This window comes from Salvelinus namaycush, chromosome 10 (assembly GCF_016432855.1).
Source record: "Salvelinus namaycush isolate Seneca chromosome 10, SaNama_1.0, whole genome shotgun sequence".
NCBI lineage: Eukaryota > Metazoa > Chordata > Actinopteri > Salmoniformes > Salmonidae > Salvelinus > Salvelinus namaycush.
The window spans coordinates 8827460-8854764 of NC_052316.1; the positions used below are offsets into that span (position 1 = coordinate 8827460).

A 27305-nucleotide genomic window follows, 5' to 3' on the forward strand; every position below is an offset into this window, starting at 1 on the left:
ACAAAATGCAGCATCTGCAGTAACCGAGTATTCCAGCCACTCTCTTCCTATGAAACAGTTGCTATTAAATTCATGTTTTTTACAGAAAACCTGTTGGCTAGGATAGTATTTCTTGGCTAACCTAGGCTGGCTCCTCTGTTCCAAGATCATCAGGAACAGTCAGAGGTGGAGGCGGCTGTGGAGCCTTTATGGCGGCGCTTGTGGAAGGATGGGTAGGGAAGCCAATTTCTGATATCCATCGTGGCAGATTAGCTGGTTCGAGCTAGCTAAATAGGATAAGTCTAATAACACAAATGCTTTTTACAGCTAAGAGTGAAATAGCTTCAACTGTAAACTTGACCCCGCCCTTTTAATCAAAATCAAATATTACATGCAGAGGCGTATCACGTTATTTATTTAGCCTACAACAGGGATAAGAGGTTTTTCACGCTTTTTATGGATACCCAAAGGAGTCATACTTAAACGCCCAGTAGCTTTCCATAGCCCTTGTGCTGGAACCTGGTCTCAGAGCATTTCCTATTATTGTGTACGTAAATCTGAGATACTCCATTTAGTATGATATATTCATTTGAGAATGTCCATCATCCATTTTCGTATGATATGTACGAATATACGAATTTGCTAAACATACATTATGTTACAAATTTGCAAAGCATATGATATGTTTTTGCCTTAACAGTGCAAAATATAACGTTTTGGCCGACCCAACCAAATTAAATAGAAAAATAGATTTGTAGATTTGTCATTCTCATTGAAAGCAAGTCTAAGAAGCAGTAGATATGTTCTATGTGCGCTATTTCTATGTTCCCCTTCCTAAGTTTGGTTTTTGTACACCAGCTGAAAATACAACATTTTTGGTTATGAAAAATATATTTCACAGCGGTTTAGATGGTACATTGATTCTCTATACAATGACTGATTGTTTTGTCACATAATCTGAAATTAGGCAAACTATAAACATTTTAGCAACCAGGAAATGGCGGCAGGATTTCTGCATTTGTGACGACCGCCTCGATTTGGTCTTATGTAGCGAAATTTGAAATCGGGTTAAAGTTGAGACTCAGAGCTAGATAATGATATATCATACACTGTAGTTGAGGAACAAATGGGAAAGTAATTATGCTTTGAAAGTTGATAAACTTGTAACCCCACTTTTGAGAAAATGTCCCTTGAATGTTTTGGGACACCTACTGGAGATCCCTTCTTTGTCTACAGACATTCAGCATCGTTTACACCCTCTTAATCCTTAGCCTCACCCATCTCTTTAAGGATTCATGTGAGGCCATGTGCTCAACAGTGAGTACGGTAGTGTACAACCAAAGATTTCAAGACTAAAGGCTGGTTTATACTACTTCTATGTCTATATACTGTTGTCCCAGTGACATGAACATTCTATTGTTGTCCAACATCAAACTTGTCATTGTCGCTATGAAAAAGTATAAACACAAAAATGACAGCATGCATGACATCAGCAGCCTGGGGGTCCAAAATAGCATAACTGTTGCATTTTAACACCAATAAACCTATCCGTTTAAAAAAGGATTTAGTATATGTCAATCTAGCAAACCAGGCAACTAAAACAACTTTCTAAACAATGTTTTTGGTTAGTTTCTAGCTTGTTAGAAGGTGTAAACGGTACAATAAAATGGTTACTTGCATATTGGACTATTTTGTTTAGACATGTAGCTAACCATAATCCCAACTCATAACATTACTACCCTGCATGAATCTACAGGTAGCTAAAGCTAAACAACAAGCTAGGTTCAATGTTAGCTAGCTAGCTAACATTAGGCTATGACTAGCCACGCAAATGGCTCTGAGATACAAATAACATTACTACACAGATCATACACGGATCATACAGCCAGCTAACTTTAGCTAGCTAGCTAACAGTACACTTTAACTTGCAATGAAAACAACTTCTTGACAAAATTAGAAATGTATAATATCAGAAAATGTAGCTAGCTAGATTATTTTACCCATATACATGGATGAACACTTCTCCCTCTCTTTCACTGATGCCATGGTTGCCCTTAGTTTGAAGATGTAATCCAGACAGGTGTTTTATACAACAGCCTTCGGTGTTCTCTTTTCGACTCCCTCCGCGTTTGCAATCAAACGTCTGAATTTTCACCTTCTCCTTAGCTATCATACTCTGCTTCCACCAGGCATTCCACTGATTTCAAAACTCAGTCCTCCAAAAAGTGGAGAGCTTTAGCAACACTTGTGCAGTTCTTTGTGACATCTTTAAAAAAAGCCACATTAGAAAGCATACTAAGCAGCTCATGTTATAGACAGAAGTGTGCTACATGGCAGATCGATCTGAACTCAGATCAATCTGAACTCAACTTTCAGCATTTCCAGCCCATCCATTATCAGCCAATCATGGCTAGGGGAAGGTTCCTTACTTTTTCCATGGCTAAACCAACTGGGATCATAATTTAACCATTGTATTCGTATTTACAGATGGCATACAAGTTTGTTTTTAAGGCACATTAAAGTTTATATGTTCCAGAAAGCATTTTTGATCAAATAAAAAAATGTACATTCAAATGTCTGTCCTGTAAAGTAGTGACGTGCACCATATGCCTAGTTTCCTGACAAGAGTCACATATTGCACATTTAACTAACCTTCTGTCTTATGTAACCATACCAAATGTAACATAGCATACTAATTTGAGTATCCCGGATTTACATTTACTATGTTACGTCTAGTCTATCGGACCAGGCTGCCTACACACACTGCAGCAGCGCGCCCTGTCCATTGTGCTGACACTGCAGCAGAGGTACAGATTTTTTGGGTGGGTGCCAACCTGTCATTCAATCTTTTAACTTTTTGGCTATTTTTATATAGGGACATAAAACTAAAACTGAGGTGGCTAAGGTTTGAAGTGAGGGGGCTAAGCCTTCTTTAGCCCCCTCATGGTGCCTGGCTCGCGCCGAATGCAATTGGTTTAGACTTTACTGTGAAATGCTTGCTTATGAGCCCTTCCCAACAATGCAGAGATTAAAAAGAATAATACAAATAAAAATAGTAACACAAGAGGAATACAATAAAATACACAAGAATGGAGCTATATACAGGAAGTACCAGTACCAGATCAACGTGCAGAGGTACGAGGTATTTCAGGTAGATACTGTATGTACATGAAGGCAGGGTAAAGTGACTAGGCATCAGGATAGATAATAATAAGAGTAAAATAAAGAACAGAGCAGCAGCAGCAAATTAGTGTAAAAGTGTGTGTAATGTGTATGTGTGTTTGTGTTGTTTCGGTATGCGTTTGTAGTGTATGTGAATGTGTGTGGGTGTGTCAATGTAGTGAGTTTGTATACAGTGTGTATACTGTATATAGTCTAGTGAGTGTGCATAGGGTCAGTGTAAGATAGAGCTAGTGCAGATCGTTCAGTACGAATAATTTACTATTTAGCAGTCTTGTGGCTTGGGAGTAGAAGCTGCCTCGGAGCCTGTTGGTCTGAGAGCCGATGCTCCGGTACCGTTTGCCAGATGGTAGCAGATTGAACAGTCTATGGCTTGGGTGGCTGGAGTCTTTGGCAATTTTTGGGGCCTTCCTCTGACACCGCCTGATATAGAGGTCCTGGATGGCGTCTCAATCCACCACATCTGCCTATGTCGCACTTCCGCATCTGCGGTGAAAGGTGACAGAGCTAGAGCGGTGTTTGTCAGACCATGAGACATCCCGAAAATCGATCTTCTCACAAAATCATCTGTAGCTTCCGAGCAGTTTGGCCTACAAACTATTATGACCACTCTATGGAAAGATGAGACTCTCACGAACACGATGGTGTTCTCTCTCTACGACCTTCACAAGCATCTTGGGACTTGTTTGGGACTTGTCTGAAGTCGGTACAGACAATCTGCCAACTTCTGTCAGTAGCATCCGGACAGTTTGGGCTACACACTAATGTGACCACTATGTGGAAAGGTGAGACTACCACAAATACAAATGTCGATTGTTTTGCTCTAGGATGCCCATAGACCTCACAAGACTCGTATGAAGGTCCCCTGTTACCAGTTTAAAAAATGAATTTAACTATACTTTATGTATGTAGAGACTGTTCAGTTCCAAAAATAACGGGTTAAATACATGTAAACAAACTGTTTCCTGATCTTTCTTTTATATCTCAGATATAGGACCGATACTTCAGAACAAACTTCCTTTAGATTTTTTTTTTGGGGGGGGGGGGATATCTGTTGTTTGTATGGGCTAATAGCAGTAAGGCCAAAAATATTGTAATATTTTTGTTGATACTTCAAAGGGTCTTAAAATTCTAAATCAAATAGAAAAAGGAGCCTTGGTATGACATTCTTAAAACAATTCCATATAGCTTAGTATAACCCCCCTTCCCTTTTTAGACAGGGCTTAGACTCCTTCCGGGAAAATACATTATGACACCCTATTGTTTTCTCAATTACATTAAATTCAGATTGGAAAAACCTGCAAGTTTAAGTTACACCTGAGCGAGTCAGAGACCACTATTATGACACACCAAATGCATCCGATGGATTATTTTTGTCTTCTTCTAATGCCTGTTAAGGGAAAAGTCATCCATAAGAAAAGAAAAGTAATCAGATTACGTCACTGAGTTTAGGTAATCCAAAAATTATGTTACTAATTAACATTTGGGCAGGTAACTAGCAACTATAACAGATTACATTTAAAAAGTAATCTACCAAACCCTGTGTACAGTGCACTTGTCACCAGCTCCAAGTCAAACTCATATATCATGTGTTTGACCTAACCTAACCCTGAACCAGGCCCCCTCCCCCACACGGAGAAAGCTGTGGGCTGGGTGCTGACACTGAGCGGTCGGCAAGGCGCTCTGCTCCCCGGGTCTTCCGATGCATCTCATCAAACAAAGCAGAATGGGCCTCTTGTTTACATCCTACATGCTTGACGTAGTTTAGATGGCTGAGATAACACTACAAGGCAGGCATGCTACTGGAAATGCATTCATACCCATGTGAAACAAAACACTGTTTTATTCACTTTGAGCCTAGGCACAAAGAAATTCAGCTAACTGTTTAGACAATAAGCATTATGTAAAACCATGTGTGCCTACATGACCAGAACATTAGCTAGTTTCATGAGAAAGTATGTCAAGGTTCAATCTCATAAGTATGGGACTATAATGCAAAGATGTCAATTAGCATTTCTCAAATAGTTTAACTTATGAATTGAATCACTTAGCAGCCTCCAGCTACCAAGTAATCAACAGGACACCTTTATAAGACCTGACACTGTACAGGTGAAATTATGTGTGAAATGCATGATAATGTATGTGATATCAGCATAGAAGTATATTTTCTGGGGGATTTAAATATTGACAGGCTGTCATCAAGGTTCCCACTCAAGAAAAAACTTCAAACTGTAACCCGTGCATGCAACCTGGTTCAGGTTGTCAGTCAACCTACCAGGGTATTTACAAACAGCACAGGAATGAAATCATCACCATGTATTGATCATATCTTTACTAATGCTGCAGAAATTTGCTCAAATTAAAATTGTATAACTGCCTTAATTTTGCCGGACCCCAGGAAGAGTAGCTGCTGCCTAGGCAGCAGCTAATGGGGATCCATAATAAACAATATAAATACAAAATACTTAAGAAAACAAATGAGTTGTACAAATATATTCCTGGGCAAAAGTTGCACTATTAAACTTTTTCTGAGGATAGAAGAGAAGAGAGACCCACTACAGAGACGAGGCCATTGGTTAACCATTATTCGAAGTACTTGGTCATTGTCAGTCACTGATCTTCAGGGAAGGCTTTTACAGCTTTCATAGCCATAAAGTGTTTTTAATGCAGACTGAAATGTGTCAACTAAACTTGTGTGTAAAAGGTTTTTGGAACGCTGTCAACCTTTGGGTCTTTTTAAAAGCTACAGTATTCAACGAAGGTTCAAATTGTCATTAACATTTCCACAGGTAATACCAGTTACTTAAAAAGTAATTTATTGGTATTTAATTTAACATAGATATAGTAACAAAATTCTAAAGCATACCAATTTCATTAGTTGTTTTTGACGGTAAAACTATTTACAAAGGTGTGTTCAAGTTTGATGATAGAAACTGTACAGTGTCATCTGTCCACAGGCGGTCAGAGGGACATGATCGGGTGGCGACAGGTGAGTGGTGGGTGTAGGAGTGTTTGTGCGCACATGTACGTATAGTGTGTAACCTTTCATGGGAACTGTCTTCATTGGCAACATCAGTGAAGATAACATTAGGTCATAATAACATGTCTTCTCTTCATAAATTGTGTTCCATAGTTAGTTTCCCAGTTTAAAGAAAAAAACTGTTAATGTGGGACCCCAACTGAGGAAATCATTGACCACGTCATTTCCCCAGGTTGTTGTGCGGAATAAAACTTAACGATCAGAAAATAAACATAACCAAAACATTCTTTGGAATCCATGGTAGTTTGTGCGGGATCTCATATTCATGCGTCTTGGGTGTTCTTTTCCGAAGATCCTAGGACTTCTTCATCTTGCCTGCATGGGCACTGCCATTTTTGTGGTGACTGGAACTGTTGCTGGTGCCATTGCTGGTACTGTTCTCATGGTATTTGCCATTGGCGACCAAGGTGGTCCCGTTGGCCTTGCCATTGAGGCTGGGCTTGGTATCCTGCTTGGGCAACCTCTTGCCCTTTACGTAAGCCTGGTACCAGAAGTTGGAGAAGAGCACAAAGAAGAAGGTGCCATACATCCAGATGAGGTGGATGAACAGGGGGACCTGGTAGTCACAGCTCTTCATGAAGTAATACTGGGTGGCGTGAAGGGACACCATCACAAACTGAACCTGTTGGATAGAGTTGGTGGAATGATGAGGAACGATACATATGTGGGGATGGATGTTCTGAAGTGGCACAGTGCTTGCACTGATGAACAATGGTATTTACCTCTTTAGTATTCTGCATCTACAACAGTCCCCCAAAGAATTTAGTAAAAATAACCTTTTAGAGAAACAACTAAAAACTAAATGGCCATGAAGACCTGGCAATAGCAAACTACCGATAAGTACAAATCCATACTGGAAATGACAAAGCCCTATACATCCATTCAAACTAACAAAACATACCAGCTGGATGGCGGTCATGTACTTCTTCCACCAGAGGAACTTCTGGAATTGTGGTCCAGCCGCAGACAGGCCGTAGTAGGAGTACATGATGATGTGGACGATGGAATTCACCATGGCATGGAAAGAGCCCATTCCCCCTGGGGTAAAACACACAGAACACTTCAAACCAACCCTGCCCACATTCCACTGGATCCTCCAACAAAATACCTGTCTACTAAGAGTTTCTTTAAATTCATGAATGAATGGGTGATGAGCAGTGTGTGGTCTGTATTAACAGCTAATTCATGACAGTCGTTTATGTTGCTTCAGGATTCCTTCTGGGTTAAGCATGTAATCACGGGTAACACAAACACAATTTTTAGAAGGCATGAACTTTTGGACTACTACACTTTAATTGAAAAGGCTCAATTTCCTCCAATAGTTTGTCGACTTCAAGTGGAATTGTCTTCCCACCATTTCACACACCCAGTATTACAATACAATTACATGACGATAAATGTTTTCTTTTTTTAAATGTCAAAAGTTGAACTAGTATTCCAGTTGACTGGTAGAAGGCCAGGCAGTAGTGTGGACTGACCGGGAGCAAAGCTGACGCCCCACCACCAGGTCCAGGGCATGAAGGAGTGGTGGAAGACGTGCAGGAAGGTGATCTGGCCATGTTTCTTCCTCAGAACGAAGAACACCTGACCCAAAGAGAGGAACGTCAGATACAGCGATGATCACCTCAATGTGAACAGAGGGAGAGACTCCAAATCGAAGGGAAATAATCTGAAGTCTTACCGTGTCCAAGAGCTCAATGAATTTGGAGAACAAGAATAACCAGGCCACTCGAACCATCTAGTGAGGGGAACAGAACATGAAAAGGTGAGAATTTGGACAAAACAGCCTAGTCTAAAGATAGTATTGATACAATGGATCAGTAGGAATATTGTAAGAATGTTGACCTTGTCATGCATACTTTCTTTTCAAAGAAGATGCATCTCATGACCCTCACGGGGAACCCATGTGTGAAGCGAAGATTCAACACTTACTCTAAGGCCTTGGGGGCTGTCTGAGTAATCAATTGCGTCACATCTCCATGTGTATGTTGTGGCCCAGCCAGACATCAAGAACTAAGAACACAAGAGGACAAAATCAGTTTAGACATACTGTAGCTACCGGTAGTCAAACTAGATTGGTAGATTGGAAAGAACCCATACTGTTATTGACACAAGCAAGTGTATATTGACTATATGGAAGTATATCGGTCACCTTTATGTAAATCTCAAATCTTATTTACCTCTTTGCATCCTGCCTATCTAGGCAATAGTAATTTAGCTAGTGTTCTAATTATCCAACACAATCTGGCCAAGGAGGCGAATGACCCATTTAGATAGAGCTGCCACATACCAAACACCCAATATACTGCCAGGGAAAGATTAGCTCCAAGTGATGTTGCGATGCCTCTCAAAAGAACCAATCAAGAACCTGATCTTGGAGAGACAAGAGCTTTGCTTCACAGTGTCTCACCTCATAGACAATAAAGGTTGACATCGCCACCATGGTAAAGTTGTAGGCGATCATGGCCTCCTTGAGCTGGAAGGGCTTGCGGTTGGCCATGAAGCGAGGCCCAGCGACCAGCACGAAGAAGATGTAGGTCAGCAAGATGGCCGTCATGTTCACCGGACTCTGCATGAGTGGGTAGCCCCACAATCGCGGGTCTGAGAAACAGAACATTCTCAGAGTTGTGAAAAACATACTACAAAACAGGTCTATGAGCAATATGTCAGTTACCGCTTTCAAAGTACACAAAGCAGAGGTATAGTCAGGTAATTAACTATGTCGAAAAATACCTCACCTGTTCCCTTCAAGAGGAACTCGTAGACCTCCATGGCTCTAGCACCAATGTCCTGAAGCATTTTGACTAGCTTCCTTCCCCCTGTGGTATCACTACCCAATCACCTGTGGAAAAGCAAATAGATAAGTCATTATGTCATTTTAATAATAGCTACTACACTCAGCAAATACGTTATACTGTATATAGAGGTAAGTGTAATATGCTACTGCAATACCCTTATGTATTGACTTACAGTGCATTCCAAAAGTATTCAGACTCCTTGACCTTTTCCACATTGTGTTATGTTACAGCCGTATTCTAAAATGTATTAAATAAATAAAAATGTCCTCATCAATCTACACACAATACCCCATAATGACAGGTTTTTAGACATTTTTGCAAATGTATTAAAATTAAAAATCAGAAATAACTTATTTACATAAGTTCAGTCCCTTTGCTATGAGACTCGAAATTGAGCTCAGGTGCATCCTGTTTCCATTGATCATCCTTGAGATGTGTTTACAACTTGATTGGAGACCACCTGTGGTCTATTATATTGATTGGACATGATTTAGAAAGGCACACACCAGTTTATATAATGACCCACAGTTGACAGTGCATGTATGAGCAAAAACGAGCAAAAACCAAGCCATGAGGTCGAAGGAGCTCCGAGATAGGATTGTATCGAGGCACAGATCTGGGGAAGGGTACCAACACATTTTTACAGCATTGAAGGTCCGCAAGAACACAGTGGCCTCTATCATTCTTAAATGGAAGAAGTTTGGAACCACCAAGACTCTTCCTAGAGGTGGCCGCCTGGCCAAACTGAGCAATCGGGGGAGAAGGGCCTTGTTCAGGGAGGTGACCAGGAACCCAATGGTCAATCTGATAGAGCTACAGAGTTCCTCTGTGGAGATGGGAGAACATTCCAGAAGGACAACCATCTCTGCAGCACTCCACCAATCAGGCTTTTATGGTAGAGTGGCCAGACCGAAGCCACTCCTCAGTAAAAGGGACATGACAGCCCGCTTGGAGTTTGCCAAAAGGCATCTGAAGGACTCTCAGACCATGAGAAACAAGATTCTCTGCTCTGATGAAACCAAGATTGAACTCTTTGGCCTGAATGCCAGTCGTCACGTCTGGTGGAAACCTGGTACAATCCCTACAGTGAAGCATGGTGGTGGCAGCATCATGCTGTGGGGATGTTTTTCAGCAGCAGGGACTGGGAGACTAGTCAGGATCGAGGGAAAGATGAACAGAGCAAAGTACAGAGAAATCCTTGATGAAAACCTGCTCCAGAGTGCTCAGGACCTCAGACTGGGGCAGTGACCAACAGGACAGTGACCCTAAGCACACAGCCAAGACAACACAGGAGTGGCTTCGGGACACGTTTCTGAATGTCCTTGAGTGGCCCAGCCAGAGCCCAGACTTAAACCCGATCGAACATCTCTGGAGAAACCTGAAAATAACTGTGCAGCGACATCTACCAAACTACAAGTATTTTAATCAAACCTGACAGAGCTTGAGATCTGCAGAGAAGAATGGGAGAAACTCCCCAAATACAGGTGTGCCAAGCTTGTAGCGTCATAACCAAGAAGACTCGAGGCTGTAATCGCTCCCAAAGGTGCTTCAACAAAGTACTGAGTAAAGGGTCTGAATACTTATGTAAATGTGATATTTCCGTTTTTACTAACTAATTACTAAAAAACTGCTTTTGTTTTGTCATTATGGCTTATTGTTGAGACGAATAAAACTATTTCTTCCATTTTAGAATAAGGCTGTAAAAAGTCAAGGGGTATGAATACTTTCCAAATGCACTGTATATGCTATGCAATTGCAATACCTTAATTTACTGACTTCACAATGTCATTACAGTGTCATTACCCAAACATCATTTATGGTATTAAACATATCAGGGCTGCCTGCATCAAATGAATATTTTTGTATTTCCCCAAAACCATCAATCCTTGTTACTCCCCAAAACCTAAAATACAATAGAACGTCATAGCATGGCATTACTATGGCATCACTTTACAGCTGGTATTTTATTTGGTTTCATGACATGAGAGAATGAGAAAGGAAATGTGTGCGCTGCAGTTGACAGTCCTTGTTCAGCAGCAGAGTGCTCTGCTTATGAACAAGTATCACTGACCCAAACGGGTTGTCGTCAATGACCCAGCATTCCACACTCTGCCCCTCGCATCCCAGCATGCCTTGCCCCTGTCCCTGCCCCTCGGCAGACATGGCCTGACAGTAGAGGGGAGGGGCTACAGGAGACAGACGAGTATCTCCATCCCACAGCACAGAGGCAGCCCTCGCCTCAGTTTGGGACTGCCAAGTACAGGCACCAGGCCAAAACACAGAACAACGGCAAATCACAAACTCTCCCTCTCTGCTCTCCCCAAATGACCCCGGCCGTGAGAGAGAGAGAAGGCAAAGGCAACAATCTTTGATGTTTAAATTTGTTCTAGACCGGTCTCAAGAGATCAAGGTGCAGACATAACTACACTGACTGAAGAAGGGAGATCAAACAGGCTTATTTGAAGACATGTTATCTCTGGAAACGAACAGCATAACACAGGTGTGATGGTTTTACCTCAGGTTTATAAGGACAATTCGATTGAACTAAGTGACCCGCAACTTTTATCCTCTACCAAACTACAAGTATTTTAATCAAACAAACAGTAACCATCTGATATTTGGATGACAATGAAATATGTAGATAAAGGGGAAAAAGTAAAACTGTAAACATTTGTGTTAATCATTTATTTTGTTGAAAACAAGGAATGTTTTTTTCAAACATGAAGAGGTGTGTGTGTGTGTGTGTGTGTGTGTGTGTGTGTGTGTGTGTGTGTGTGTGTGTGTGTGTGTGTGTGTGTGTGTGTGTGAATATTGCTGACTTTCATACAGAGTTTCATGTCTCACAGTTTTGACAAGCAGGTCTGAACCAATCATAGACATCGATGTTTCACAAGTTTAGACAGCACAGTATCTAGTGAGTACAGTACAGTACAGAAGGGTAAAGAAAAGTAGAGTATATTCAGTACAGTAAAGTGGACTTTAGTTCAGTACTGTAGAGTATGGTTCAGTGCAGTAGAGTAGAGTAAAGTACAGCACAGTAGGGTAGAGCAGGGTTTCCAAACTGTTTCACTTGGGGCCCCCCTTCCAGCATTGGGGAAGATCCCGTGTTCACATTTTGTCATGTGGTGCAAAGAAATTTTAGCAGTTTTTACGCTAATTGTCTTGCAATTCTTTACATTTTGTCATGTCAGAGACCTGGCCGGGTGGTGCCAGAATAACAACCTATCCCTCAACGTAACCAAGACTAAGGAGATGATTGTGGACTACAGGAAAAGGTGGACCGAGCACGCCCCCATTCTCATCGACGGGGCTGTAGTGGAGTAGGTTGAGAGCTTCAAGTTCCTTGGTGTCCACATCACCAACAAACTAGAATGGTCCAAACACACCAAGACAGTCGTGAAGAGGGCACGACAAAGCCTATTCCCCCTCAGGAAACTAAAAAGATTTGGCATGGGTCCTGAGATCCTCAAAAGGTTCTACAGATGCAACATCGAGAGCATCCCGATTGGTTGCATCACTGCCTGGTACGGCAATTGCTCGGCCTCTGACCGCAAGGCACTACAGATGTCACGATCGTCTTGACTTTGAAGAGAGGACCAAAACGCAGCGTGTGAGAAATACATTCTCCTTTTATTTGAGAAGAGCAACGAACGAAACAAAAACAACAAACTGACGACCGTGAAGCTATATAAACAAATGGTGCTGACACTGACCACTACACAATGACATAGACAATTACCCACAAATGCATGATGCCCATGGCTGCCTTAAATATGGCTCCCAATCAGAGACAAATGAAAGACATCTGTCTCTGATTGAGAACCACTCAGGCAACCATAGACATACCTAGACACATTCACTCAACCATAGACATACCTAGAAACATTCACTCAACACAAACTCATACACTACACCCAACACCCCCTTTACCATATAACCACCCAAAACGACAAAACACAAACATTCCCCATGTCACACCCTGACCTAACTAAAATAATAAAGAAAACAAAGAATACTAAGGCCAGGGCGTGACAACAGAGGGTAGTGCGTACGGCCCAGTACATCACTGGGGCAAAGCTGCCTGCCATCCAGGGCCTCTATACCAGGCGGTGTCAGAGGAAGGCCCTAAAAAGTTTCAAAGACCCCAGCCACCCCAGTCACAGACTGTTCTCTCTACTACCGCATGGCAAGCGGTACCGGAGTGCCAAGTCTAGGACAGAAAGGCTTCTCAGCAGTTTTTACCCCCAAGCCATAAGACCCCTGAACAGGTAATGAAATGGCTACCCGGACTATTTGCATTGTGTGCCCCCCAACCCCTCTTTTTACGCTGCTGCTACTCTCTGTTTATCATATATGCATAGTCACTTTAACTATACATTCATGTACATACTACCTCAATTGGGCCGACCAACCAGTGCTCCCGCACATTGGCTAACCGGGCTATCTGCATTGTGTCCCACCACCCACCACCCGCCAACCCCTCTTTTACGCTACTGCTACTCTCTGTTCATCATATATGCATAGTCACTTTAACCATATCTACATGTACATACTACCTCAATCAGCCTGACTAACCGGTGTCTGTATGTAGCCTCGCTACTTTTATAGCCTCGCTACTGTATATAGCCTGTCTTTTTACTGTTGTTTTATTTCTTGACCTACCTATTGTTCATCTAATACCTTTCTTGCACTATTGGTTAGAGCCTGTAAGTAAGCATTTCACTGTAAGATCTACACCTGTTGTATTCGGCGCACGTGACAAATAAACTTTGATTTGATTTGATTTGATGTCTAATGTGTATATGTGTAACATTTGAGCGACTCAAAAACGAAATATCTATGGGGGGGGGGAAACGAAATAAAAAACATTAGCTAACATTGGAAAGTTGATCTGGATATTTCTGACAAGTTATAAATAGCTCTTTAAGGTATGCAATGACTGACATGACAAGAGGAAAACTACCCAATTTAGAAATTGCACCTTGTACCATTATACTATTACAACTTTAAAGACAGTTTAAAGCCGGACTGAATTCCTTTAAAAATATATTAATAATTTTTCAGGGGGACCCCCTGCGCCACCCCTGCTGACTGTATACTTAATTAAACTCTACTGTACAGTACTCTAATGTACTGTACTCTACTATACTGAATTAAACTGCACTTTACTCTAATATACTGTACTCTACTTTGCTCTACTGTACTGTACTCTACTGAATAAACTGTGCTGTACTGTGCTGTCCAAACTTGTGAAACATAGACGACTTTTCATTGTCATTTAGCTTACTGGGTACATTGTTACAATGGGGATGATTGTCAGATTGTGACAAACAACCCTGACATCAATGCTAATTAAGATGTTAGTTACCACATGGCTTGACCTAGGAACTCACAAATAAGCTTGAAATGTAGCTCTCCCTTTCCACCTTTCAATAAAAGTAATTGTTTATGGATACTCCCATCGTACAACTATTTATGAAAGAAATAACAAGCATATGAATATATACTTTCACCCATGAGAAATACAAATATTGTTCTCACCTCAATGTTTTGTGATCCTGACCTTAATTGGCCACATGGATGACCTCTGCTATAGAGGACACATTATTATCTTGGAAATTATTACACAGGCCCCCAACAGCTGGGATGTGTGGGTGCGGTCCCATCTCACTACACTATGGAGCAATAGGGATCCATTGTTCAGTGCAACCTACACTGCGCTCTCCCTGCACTTGGAGTACAGTCTAGTCCACCCTAAAACAACACCATTAAAGGTAATGATACACTATGTCTACTAGAATGTGCAGTGCGAGAGTCTGAGGCCAAATGAGAGGGATATCAGGACCAAAAAAAAGACAACATTGCAGGGAGTATAGAAAAGTGTCTTACCATACAGCAAAAATGCATATTACAGAATCGTCATGGAATGAATCAAACAGTAATGTCTGAGCATACAGAGAGCAGTATAGAAAAAATTGTCAAAGTGTACACCGTTGAATCAGAGGGACCCTACATAAATACAACAATAGTGCAAGTGGAAGGTCTTGTCGCTCAGCTCCCATCCGCTGGTATGCTCACGGAAAGCCCTTTCAATAAACCAAACACTAGCCTGGAGGTCTTTAATGCAGCAAGAATGCCAAACAACACTGGGGGACAACTTAAGGTAAGTGCTTTGTTGAGGGTGGCAAACACACAAACGTTTTTTTTTTTGCGTGTACATGTCAACGGTTACCAGTTCATGCACTTCCACACCGTTTGAAACTTTGCCCGACATGATTCAGATTTATTCAAGTGGTGTAAATGACGACCTGTGACCTACTTAAATTGAACCTATGACAAACAGAAGTTTGTCAACACTAGCTTAAGGGAACTAGCTTACGTATGCACTATTCTGAAAGGTGTTGAATAGCAAGCCATTCCCGTTAATCTGTTTCAGCATCTGTACTCTATCATGAGGAAAATACAGTGTCTTGTTCTTTTCCTTTTGACAGTGATAACCCACTGGGTAAAAACTGGTTGAATCAACGTTGTTTACACGGCGTTTCAACAACAAAATAAATCCACGTGATGTCATTGAATCAACACAGAAAACCGATTGGATTTCAAAAAAGTCATTGGCGTAAGGGAATTGTCTTTTTTCCAACCAACTTTTGACCTAAATCCAATGACATGGTGACATTTGTTTATTTCAGGTTGAATTCAAGTTAGTTGACAAGTCAACCAAATGTAAATCAAAACTAGACGTTGAACTGACATCTGTGCCCAGTGGGAACGAACTTGAATTCCTGCAGCCAGCCATTTTCAGACCAACAGAGCTTTCTATAAAAGGTATGGACTGTAATCATCTGAACTGCAAACAAACCTGTATGCAAAGGTAACTGGCATTAGGTTATCTGCACTGTACATCTCTTGAACCCTGGTAAAGGTGAGGAGTACCAGTAACTGTAGCCACAAGGCATAGCAAATGCACACAGTGAAGAGGCAAAGGAATGCCCCGTTTGCTTGATCCAATCTAGTGGCCAATGGCATCTGCACATTTTGTTCACCTGGATACCTTCAAGGACACAGATTAAAACGGCACGGCAGGGGATATCAGGTTAAACTCCTATTGTCTTGATTCCGTGTGTGATCATGACAGCATTCCTGAGCAATGTGAGTGGAAATCTGACATGTAGGCCTCTAAATGTTAATGCACATGTCACATTATGGATACACCACCTGGAAATGTCAAGGAAAAGCCAGCAACTAAAGTAGAGGTTATCATTTACGCAACCACATTTTATTATGAGTTTCAGGCAGACAAGCGGAGCGTCATGGACGCCTACAGGTGAAATAGGGCAAAGTTCACAGTATGCAGGTCTACAGTGCATCGGCAGGCCTCGGAGCTTCCTGGCTGTTGAATGAATGCGCACGTGTCGGTGTGATTGTCGTTTCCATTCCGATTCATATCAGAGACCAAACATTTCAGGAAGCTCTTACACGAATAGCTGTGGAGAACGAGGCGAGTCGGCATGAGCAACATATCTGTGGTGCCGGCACACATCGCAGTGCCTCTAACTCATCTACCGTCTGTCTTGTTCTGAGGAGAAACACTTTCATATTAAGTAATCACGTGAACATTCTGACAACTGTTGGAAATCTATTGTAATAATCTATTGTTCCTTAAATCTCTAGACAGACTTGTGAGTTGTTAAAAATCTCACTGAATAATTGGATCTAACTGAATGGAATTTACTGCCAGAGATCTGAGTACGGTGCACAGAGGAGCAGTTTGTATTGAGAGGCTTTCTAATAAGGATGTAACATTCTTCGCTACGCATCGGTCCCCGATTCGAAATGTTTACGGTACAAGTGAATCGCCGGTTAACTCAATTATTTTGCTCATATTACATTCTTTCTACCTTCTGAAAATACCTCTCGTCTTCTGTGACAACTGATGAATCCTCTCTGTCAGTGTCGAACTGAGTGTAACTGACAGTCATTCATCTACGAGTCATTTTTCATGCCTAACAACCCCAGGCAATATCAGTAGCCTAGTCAAATTGCGCACTGGGCACAAACTGATAGAATCCATGTTGTTTCAACGTAATTTGTCAAAGTATTGTGATGTGGAATCTAAGTGGAAAATACAATGTTTTTTAAAAAAAGTAATCAACGTAAACTGCTGTTTTGAGGGTGGAATTTCAACCGCAGGATTATTTCAACTGGAGAGTTGATCTATCTACAGCTATTAATTTGGTCTCCCATCCAGGGTTTAAACTGAACCCAGTTTTGAGATGACCAATATGCTATCACGAGAATGATTGAGAGAGCTCTTAATAACTAAATAGATTCACTGTTGCTAGTAGAGTCACTCCAAAAGGTAGGTTTAACAGAGAAAATGAAATGTAACCATACTTTTGTAAGTATATCATCAATGATACTATTTAGGATTATACAGCTTTTGTTTCAATTGAACCCAGGATTCAACTGAAAATAGACAATACATATAGGCCTAGGGTTTCAAGCTTTGGATGATTTCAAATGTAATCTTCAAGCTAATCATTAATATGTTTGATTCATGTCTCCATCTCATCTACAAATCAAAGTTCAAAAATACAACTAAAATCAAACCAAACATGCATTTTACTTAAATTTTGAGTCCTATTCTTCAACTTTGATTCTTGGTTGACATATCAATTATTAATTTGTAGACAAACTGGAATTAAAGCCAGACTAAGTCAGTGGCACAAAACATACGTCCTTCTCAAATGTTGATATTTGGTTGCGCTGACAAACAACCACAATTCAATATCACTTTTGCAATACAATAAATAGCCTATTAACTTAACAAATTATATGGTGGATTCACGTCTCCAACTAAACCGAAAATAAAAGTTCAAGAGTAGGATTAAGTCAGTGGCTCAGATTAAACTATCCAAGCATTAGATATCCTTTAAATGTTGATATTTGGTTGCACTGTCAACCAAACACAATTACTTTTGTAATAGACTGAATAGCTTAAAGGTAAGGGTATCTTACAAAGTAATGTCACAGAATTAATCAACTTAAAATGAGTAACATATCCATGGCCACATTTTGAGGTTAGCCTACAGTAACTATGAACGTCTTCCTATGTAATCATAGAAAGCGTGCATGTTCAAGATAGCATGCAAAGGTCGCAGGTCGGTGGAGATCTTCACAATTGATCACTTGCACTATGCTGCCATCCAGGTCATTTGTTTCTGCTATTTGATGAAGTACAGTGATATCACATTAAGTTGTTGTATGAATACAAAATATCTGACATTGTATTCCCATTTAAACTTTGTTGTGTTTTTAAATGGTTGAAAGAGTGGCGATAACACATTTAGATGAACACTAAACCAATAATCAGACATTGTTTTTACAATGGAATTTGTCTGTGCTTTAAGATGGTTGAAAACATAGCGATAACACATCAGGAATTCAATTTGACTGGGTGAATAAAGGTTGAAATCTCATTGATCAACATCCCAACCAAATATTACCCAGATTTCCACGTTGAAATGATGTGGTGCTCCCAGTAGACGGCTTCGGGCGCTGACAAATGCGAGCCAGGCGGCCTGTTCCTGATCTTGCACAACCGCGTGACACCCTCAGCATTCAAATGCTAAAATGGCTTGGGCGATATTAGGCTTTACTAGTTGAGTGACAACCTATGTCATTTGCATCTGTGTGCTGTTGAAAATGGTGTTTTACTGGAATGAAAGTGAGCTACCAGAGACACAACTCTCATATGTCTATACAGTGCATTCAGAAGGCATTAACCACAACCCTTTACTTTTCCCACATTTTGTTGTGTTACAAAGTGGGATTCAAATGTATTCAATTGTCAGCGATCTACACAAAAAACTCTAATGTCATAGTGGAAGAAAATGCCTAACATTTGTAAAAAAAGAAAGGGAAAAAAATGAATATATCTTGTTTAGATAAGTATTCAACCACCGGAGTGAATACATGTTAGAATCACCTTTTGCATCGATTACAGCTGTGAGTCTTTCTGGGTAAATTGGATGTTGATCATTGCTAGACAGTCAATTGTCACGATCGTCGTAAGGATTGGAAGGTGCAGCGTGGTAGGCGGACATTTAATTTAATTTAAATGAACACCGAACAAAATACTGAACGAACCGTGACGCTACTGGTGTGCACACAGGCAACTAACTGTAGACAAGATCCCACAACACACAATGAGGAAATGGCTGCCTAAATATGATCCCCAATCAGAGACAACGATAAACAGCTGTCTCTGATTGGAAACCATACCAGGCCAACATAAACCATTAATCCCCTAGATGACCCATCCTAGTCACTATCACGCCCCAACCAACAGAGAATAAACAGCTCTCTATGGTCAGGGCGTGACATCAATTTAAAGTCTTGCCATAGATTTTTAAGGCGATTTAAAGGAAAACTCCACCCAAAAAAATGATATTTTGGCATTTGTTTAATTTGCCCATTGTTGACCTAGCCCAAAATGTATTTCTTGTCAGCAATCAAGTTTCCAGATATGTAACTTTCAAAATACAGAAATCATCCCTGTATGATGCATTTTGCATCATATGATTTCTAAGAACATTATTCCGCTTTGACATTATGGGGTATTGTGGGTAGGCCAGTGACAAAAAAAATCACATAATCCGTTTTAAATTAATGCTGTAACACAACTAAATGCGGAAAAATTCAGGGGTTTGAATGCTTTCTGAAGGCACTGTACCTGCTGAATGAATTTGATTTAGATTGTTCAGATTCACCATCAGCAGTACTTTTGGTTTTGCTTTAAACAATCAGTGCATATGTTCCTTTTTAGATACACAGGGTGAAGTTTATAATTTCATAACAAGGACAGCAATCACTTTTGCGAGAAGCACTGCATGGCCAAAGCAAGAGGAGAAGAGAAAATCACTCTTTGATTTTGAGATTGGGGTGAAATCCAAAGTTGTGCTTATACATTCACTGGCTATGTCATAGCTAATTTATAAATTATAAATATTGATACATTACTAGCTCAAACACGTCATCTGCAAAAATTACAAGTTAATTCGTGGGTGATGGTTAGGCTTGGGGGATATATACCGTTTATACCGTATAGCGAGGTATTTCGAAGTACAGACGGCAGGATTAACTATAAATAAAGTATAACTATAAGAAAACGAAGATGTGTCAAATATATTATATCCAGCTCAGGACTCCAGCTATGCATTTGGTTTGCTAATACACACACACACACACACACACACACACACACACACACACACACACACACACACACACACACACACACACACACACACACACACACACACACACACACACACACACACACACACACACACAGACAGAGAGAGAGAAGTCAGCTCAGACAGATCCAGCTCATGAGCTCCATCAGCAGCAGATTTTAATTTAGAATGGAAAATGAATGCGTTTATGCACATCGAATCGTATCGCAGCAGTTGAGCTGAGATAACTGGGACGCTGATCGCATTTGTTTGATTCATTATAAAACAATTTTGTGGGATAACAGTAGTCCTTCAGTTATAATCTGACAGCGTCATCACTTCAATCTGGCCATCTCTACCGAATGCCTCAAGACGTACCAATCACATGAGCTCACTACAAAACTCCTGAGCTTTGAAACGCCACTTAAGACTCCCCACTGACAATGTAACAAAGCTCTCTGAATGTTGCTGTAAAGACTTCCAGGAGAATTTCCTCAATGTGTTGTGACTGCTAAGTCAGCAATAGTTGTTTTGTTGTGACTGCTAGGTCAGCAATAGTCATTGTAATGGCGCTTGTAATGACATTTAGGCTACTGATGTTTCCATCTTGCTGACCGTGCGTCTTAGTGGTTGGGGTATTCATTTTTATTTTGTTTAAAAATAATCTTATACCGGGTTCCAACACCAATGCTTTCTGTTTCATAGCTGTAACAAAGGCACTCCACGAATACAATTTATTGGAAACTTGTTTGTTTTTTAATTTTCATAAATCCACATAAGAGGTGGAGTGAAAACAGCATGCCCCCCTATGGTAATCAAATGACCATCCAACAGATTCGATCACCTTAACCAGAGGGTCACAAAGTCCATGTGCTACACTACCTCAATTCCATGAAGGAAACACCACATAGGCCTAGCTAACCAGCTAACCTTACTGTAAACAAAAAGACAAATGTAGCCAATTGATTTACCCATTTTTTGGTATTTAGAGACTGCCTGCTCCAGAATGGATGGAGGAGATACTTCCACCAAGCTATCAACCTCGACCTATCATGTGATGATGAGCCATCTCGAAACCTTGGCCAGACGCTATTCTCAGTGACTTCACTATTGACATTGAAAACCCAGAGGAGAGGCAGAGGAGAGGGGGAAAAAACATCCACAGGGAGAGGGAGTCAAGGAGGAGCCCATTAGAACAAACACACAGTGCAGCATCTGTTTAACAGGAGTGTCTGCAGGGCTGCTAAACCTACTGTACACACACACCGGGTTTTCTACCTCTGCACACACACACACACACAACGTCCAAACAATGTCTGTGTGTTTACCCCAGCCTGTTAAGACACAGAACAGAGCTATTCCCTGAGGTGATACAAGACCTAAAACCAACTTAGGGACACAAACCCGACCGGTAAAAACCATTGGCTCAACAAGTGGGCCAAAATTTGACAAAGGGAAAGAGGGGTTAGGGTTAGTTTCCTGGGTACTCCATCTTGTGCTAAGTGGGTGGACTTACCTCGTCGTTGCTGTGGTAAACTTCCTGTTCTCCTCAGAGTGGGCTAATGGATGCCAGTGTGGACGCCAAGTCCTGTTCACCGCAGAGGACAGCTTGCTAGCTCTCCCTGTCCTGATGGAGAGAAGGGCCAGGACAGCAGTCGAGGGAGAGATATGGAGAGAGAGGGAGGGACAAAGAGAAAGAGAGGAGGGAGAGGGAGTGAGTTAGAGAGAGAGCAAACTGACAAAGTGTGACTGGTACTGCTGCCCTCCAAGTCCCCACCCTCCCTGACTCATAAACACAGTGGATGAATAACTAGTTCAGAAAAAGAGAGCAAGGCATAAAGAGAGGGAGCGCAAGGGAGGGAGAGAGAGAGGGAGGGAGGGAGCAGTGTATATGTGTCAGTGAGATTGCAAGCCAGGCAAGTAAGAAAGTAAAAGCAAGAGGGAGCTGGCCTTCTATTTCAACCGGAGGTGTGAAAAATAGTAAAAAAGGTGCCCTGGTCTGGCTGGAGTTGCCCCATCCCCCTCCTCTCTCCCCCCATTCCTCTCACAGAGGTAAACACAGCAGAATATGGTATCCTCCTGCGGCTGGTTTCTCTCCCAGGGGGCGGGCTGATAATATAATTCTCAGGCACAGCAGCAGAGAAATCACTGGCGACTCTGTTATCATGAAGGGGGCCATTGTTGCGCCGCTAGCGTCTCTGTCCCCCAGCCAACACAAAGAAAGTGAAGCTAACATCCATTTCACCCTCCATCTGGACTGGAAGTCCAAGTCTTTACTCAAATAAACATGTACACCCCCACAATGACACCTACAAAACAATCATGAGATTTCTAAATGGAATTGAATTTTTTATTTCTCATCAAACAACATGGAGCACTTCCCCTAGTCTAGAGACTGTGACATTCAGAACATGTAAGAGAAAGAGACCAGTTGGTGGATGCAATAAAACATGTAATTTTCCTGTTTACTCAAGGCTGGTTGTTGAATCTAATAACATAGACGCAGCCATTACGGTTCCTACTACATGACGACAGTGACTCACTGACTAATACTACAGTATGTTGTAAGTGCTGCTTGCTCTAACTCGTGTGAAATCACTTAGTCTGATCTCCCCACCTCGCCCCAGATTTAAAAGGAGGAACAGATGTTCAGATAATCTTTAACGCTGCATAGTTATGACATAGCTATGACGCTCACTCACTTTCCCTCTAGAAGAAACATGTGCGACACAGACACGAACACACACACGTCTTGGTATACCAGTCCTGGGCCACACAGAACAGTTAGGTCGGAGTCGGACACACTACACCCTTTCGTTTTAAATTGACCCTTTCCTGCCTTTATTCACCCAGTCAAATTGAATTCCGGATGTGTTATCACTATGTTTTCAACCTTCTAAAAGCACAGTCAAATTCCATTGTAAAAACATGGTTGGGAAGTTATGAATATTTTTCATCATTTCATAATTAATAAAGATTATTAAAAAATGTATCTATTTCAGATTTTGGTGATGTACATAACGTGTAATATTAGGATGCAAACTAAAAATTGAATTCATTTCAACTCTATATCTGACATGGTACAGCCATGTGCATCAGGTCTATACTTTTGTTTCAAAGTAGATTTGTTTCAGACTACCAAGAATGTGTGACCTTGATTTAACCCACTGCAGTATAAGGTTATTAAGTAGCCTACTAATTTCGCTCTACTTTCAGCAAGCTCTTAGATTCTTTGTGATCTACAACAGTTGGCAAACTAGCCATCACTAATTAAGAGTGAATCTACTCTAACGAGGTACTTAGCCATGACTAAGACCTTCAAGTGAGCATCACAAATGGCACCCCATACATATTCCCATCAACTGTTAATAGTTGTGCCGGAGCACTTTAATGGCCTCTTAGTTTCTCTGTAAGCCAAGGCCATGTTACCGTATTGCTCGGTCCCACAGGACAGAGTAGAGAGGAGGGAAGCAGAGGGTTAGAGGGAGCTCTCTCCCTCCTCCCTCCCCTGCTCTTATCCAAAGGAAGCAAGGTTAAGTGCCTTGCTCATCAGCAGATTTTTTCACCTAGTCGCTCAGGGACTTGAACCAGCAACCTTTCGGTTACTGGCCCAACGCTCTTAACCTCCAGGCTACCTGCTGCCCTCAGATTTTATTTTACCACAATGCTATATGACTGTCAGCATAAACTGCAACACTAACCCATCTCGGCATGTAGCCTAGTGTTGGGCCAGAAACCGAAAGGTCACTAGTTTGAATCTCTGAGCTGACAAGGTGAAAAATCTGTTGATGTACCATTGAGCAAGGCACTTAACCCTAATTGCTACCTAACTGTTGATAATGGCAGACCCTGGCCATGACCCCACTCTCTGAGGGTCTCTTAGAGAGAGTAGCGTATGCAAAAAAAACATATTTCCAATACACGCTTGTACATGTGTGAAATAGGACCAATATAAGCACCCAACAAATTATTAATCTGTGCCCTGCTGACCTGGTGTGTGAGAGAGTGTGTTCTAATGCTTACAAAACAAGTAAGCACGTGTCTCTGAGACTTCTCTCTGTACCCTAGACTGTGCTGTACCAGGGCCTTCGCTACTCTCACATTCCACTGAATGGAATGAGGGCCCAGAAGTGTTTTGGGGTGAATTTCCCCTTTAAAAATTGTTTTCCAATCATATAAGAAAGAAATCTCAATGAGCATTACACACATATGCACACAGCATTATGAACCAGGAGTAATCAAAGAGTGACCCAAGACTATACCCTACTGTACATTCTGGCAACAAAAATCCTCCCAATCTTTGCAATATGGCTGGACTCTCAATGACTGACATGTTTATGCCACCGCCGCTAGTGTTTTTGTCTGGGAGGAAGCCTGGTGAAGGGGTGGCCGAGGTAAGCGGCACCGTAGTAGTACAGCCCCTACCTGCAGGAGCAGACCAGACAGAGCATGCACACTCTACGCTGGTCTCATTCTGTCGTCGTCGCCCCCCCCCCCCCCCCCTCCTTGTTGCTCCCTCACTGAGTACTCAGGTTTCTGGAACTTTCCACAGAAACACAAGGTCACTGCACGTTCAGGGGCAGGCTGAACGCATGTGAATGTGTTCCTATGCATATGAAACCTGGCTGTAAGTCATTCACTACCCTCTAAAGGTGTGGGTGGGGAGGGTGGATAGTTTGAGTCAGAGGTGTCCACCCTTCAGAGGGATGTGAGGTGAAAGTGCTCCACCCTATACCGAAACACAAAAATCAATGAAACTTTTCTGAAATTAAGGTCATGCTACTGAAATTCTAATATAGCCATTCCAGAACATTGGTCAATGATCAGTCTTGAAATAGCTAAGATATACCAGATATGTACCCAATTGTGTAGGTTGTGTTTTATGTACCATGCCGTGGCGGTCTTCTGCATGCCCGGCCACACAAGGTTTGAGACATCTATCTCCACTTCCCTTCTGATCAGTAGCAAGGGATCTCAGCACTTCTAATTGGATTGATGTTCTATTTATGTTCTATTTGTGATATGTTTACTGTATTTGTGTATGAACTGTACTATGAGAGAGCTCCAACAGAAATGCCAATGAATGTATTACTTTTAATACCTGCAAATGGCAAAGAAACTACTTGATCTTGAAAAAAGGAAGTAGTTACTAGAGGTTTCCTTAATTCCTCGCATCCTCTCTCCTCAAGGTACCTCATCTTGGACATTCTTCACCAATGCATTTTGAGAAGGGGGAGAGAGAGAATGCAAGGTAAGTTCCTTTCAAAATGTCAGCCCAGTTGATAGACATTGTTCAGTCTGTTTTCAGTTAGCAGTGAGATCCTAAGCCAAAATTAAGCTGTGGCTCCCTGCAACACGGTCATTGAGATCAAACGAAGCAGGTAAAAGGTAATATCCTGAAGGTAGACTTGACCTATTAGTGTAGAGCAGGTCTGGCAGACAGCGTACTGTGTGATTATGTAAGACTATGTATATATTGAATGAAATGACACCATCCATGATGGATGTGAGGAATGCCTTGCCTCTGGTATGAAAATAACTTCCACAATCTGATGTGTCCAAATCAAAATAATTAATCCATTCATTCACTCATTCATCATTCATCTCATTCACTCATTCATTCATCACTCATCTAATGGGGCGGCAGGGTAGCCTAGTGGTTGGAGCGTTGGGCTAGTAACCGAACAGTTGCAAGTTCGAATTCCCGAGCTGACAAGGTACAAATCTGTCGTTCTGCCCCTGAATAAGGCAGTTAACCCACTGTTCCTAGGCCGTCATTGACAATAAGAATTTGTTCTTAACTGACTTGCCTAGTTAAATAAAGGTAAAATAAAAATGTTTTAAAAAAATCAACGCTCATGGTGAACCTGGGATGGTGTATATGCTCGGGGAAACATACTGATGTTCGATCCAGGTGCAGTTCTCTCGGTCGTCAGAGGTGATTAAAAGGGAACATTTGTCTGCAAAAGTCTTATGAAAGAAATGATTGTGTAGTGCCTTCTAACTACTCACTGTGCTTAGACAAATTAAGCGTTTGCATTTCTGCCATCATGTGGCTCACGAGGCTCCTCTTCAGGACACAAGCAAATGTCTGCTTAACCTAATGGGAAAGTAGAGCACATAGCCAACTCTTACGAGTAACAAGTTAAGCCATTGTCCTCTCTGTATTCCTGGATGACTGGGGGGAAATGAAACCAGGAGAAAGCCAGCCCATTGCTTAGTGGCCAGTCAAACAATGAGCAAGGGGCATAACATGATGACCCAAAGCATTTTATTCAGTCCAGTCTGGGTCGTCCTTCCCTTGAGAAGCTGTAGAGGACCGGTTTCCCGGACATACTGTACATTAACCCCAGTCCTGAACTAATATGCATGCTCAATGGAAAATCTCAGTTGAAATAGATTTTATTTCAGGCTTATTCTGTGACCGGGAAACTGTCTGAAAATGTTGACACATCTGACGCAATCGCTTCGCGCAATTAACATTTTAGCCTGTAGACAAGGCTATCCTTTAGGCAGCAGCCATTGACACTTGACACTGATTGGGGGATAGCAACATTCAAACTAACTGTGTAAACCAGGGGTGGGAAACATATTGTCACACCGTGATCTGTTTCAGTTGTCTTTGTGCTTCTCTCCACCCCCCACCAGGTGTCTCCCATCTCCCCTCATTATCCCCTGTGTATTTATACCTGTGTTGTCTGTTGCCAGTTCGTTTTGTTCATCAAGCCTACCAGCATCTTTCCCCTTGCTCCTGCCTTTTCTATAGTTCCTGTTTTCCAGTTTTTGACCATTCTGCCTGCCCTGAGCCTGCCTGCCATCCTGTACCTTTCCCCACCACACTGGATTATTGACCTCTGCCTGCCCTGACCCTAAGACTGCCTGCTGTTCTGTACCTTTTGGACTCTGATCTGGATTACTGACCTCTGCTTGACCTGTCATTTTGCCTGCCCCCGGTTCTAGTAATACACTTTTGTTACTTCAACACTGGCTGCATCTGGGTCTTCCCTGAAATGTGATAGTATGAACTGGCCATGACCGACCCAACAGACTCAGACCAGCTCCACAATG

General features: G+C 41.7%; 1 protein-coding gene across 1 annotated transcript; it reads right to left on the reverse strand.

The window, feature by feature from the left end:
• Nucleotides 1-5958: 5958 nt before the first annotated feature.
• Nucleotides 5959-21960, reverse strand: LOC120054405 (elongation of very long chain fatty acids protein 1-like). Its single transcript, XM_039001820.1, has 8 exons — nt 21754-21960; nt 8938-9041; nt 8610-8800; nt 8132-8212; nt 7881-7937; nt 7678-7783; nt 7101-7237; nt 5959-6821 (listed from the first exon to the last, which is right to left on the reverse strand). The coding sequence occupies exons 2-8, from the start codon at nt 8996-8998 to the stop codon at nt 6495-6497; spliced, it is 960 nt and encodes a 319-aa protein (XP_038857748.1). The 5' UTR covers nt 8999-9041; nt 21754-21960; the 3' UTR covers nt 5959-6494.
• Nucleotides 21961-27305: the final 5345 nt, after the last annotated feature.

Bases quoted from the DNA above. Each gene is read 5' to 3' on its own strand.
- LOC120054405 (XM_039001820.1), bottom strand. From the start codon at position 8,998: ATGCTTCAGGACATTGGTGCTAGAGCCATGGAGGTCTACGAGTTCCTC. The intron at 8,213-8,609 runs GTGAGACACTGT...TTGTGTTCTTAG, and splicing joins CAACCTTTATTGTCTATGAG to TTCTTGATGTCTGGCTGGGC. The intron at 6,822-7,100 runs GTATGTTTTGTT...TCTATCCAACAG, and splicing joins ACATGACCGCCATCCAGCTG to GTTCAGTTTGTGATGGTGTC.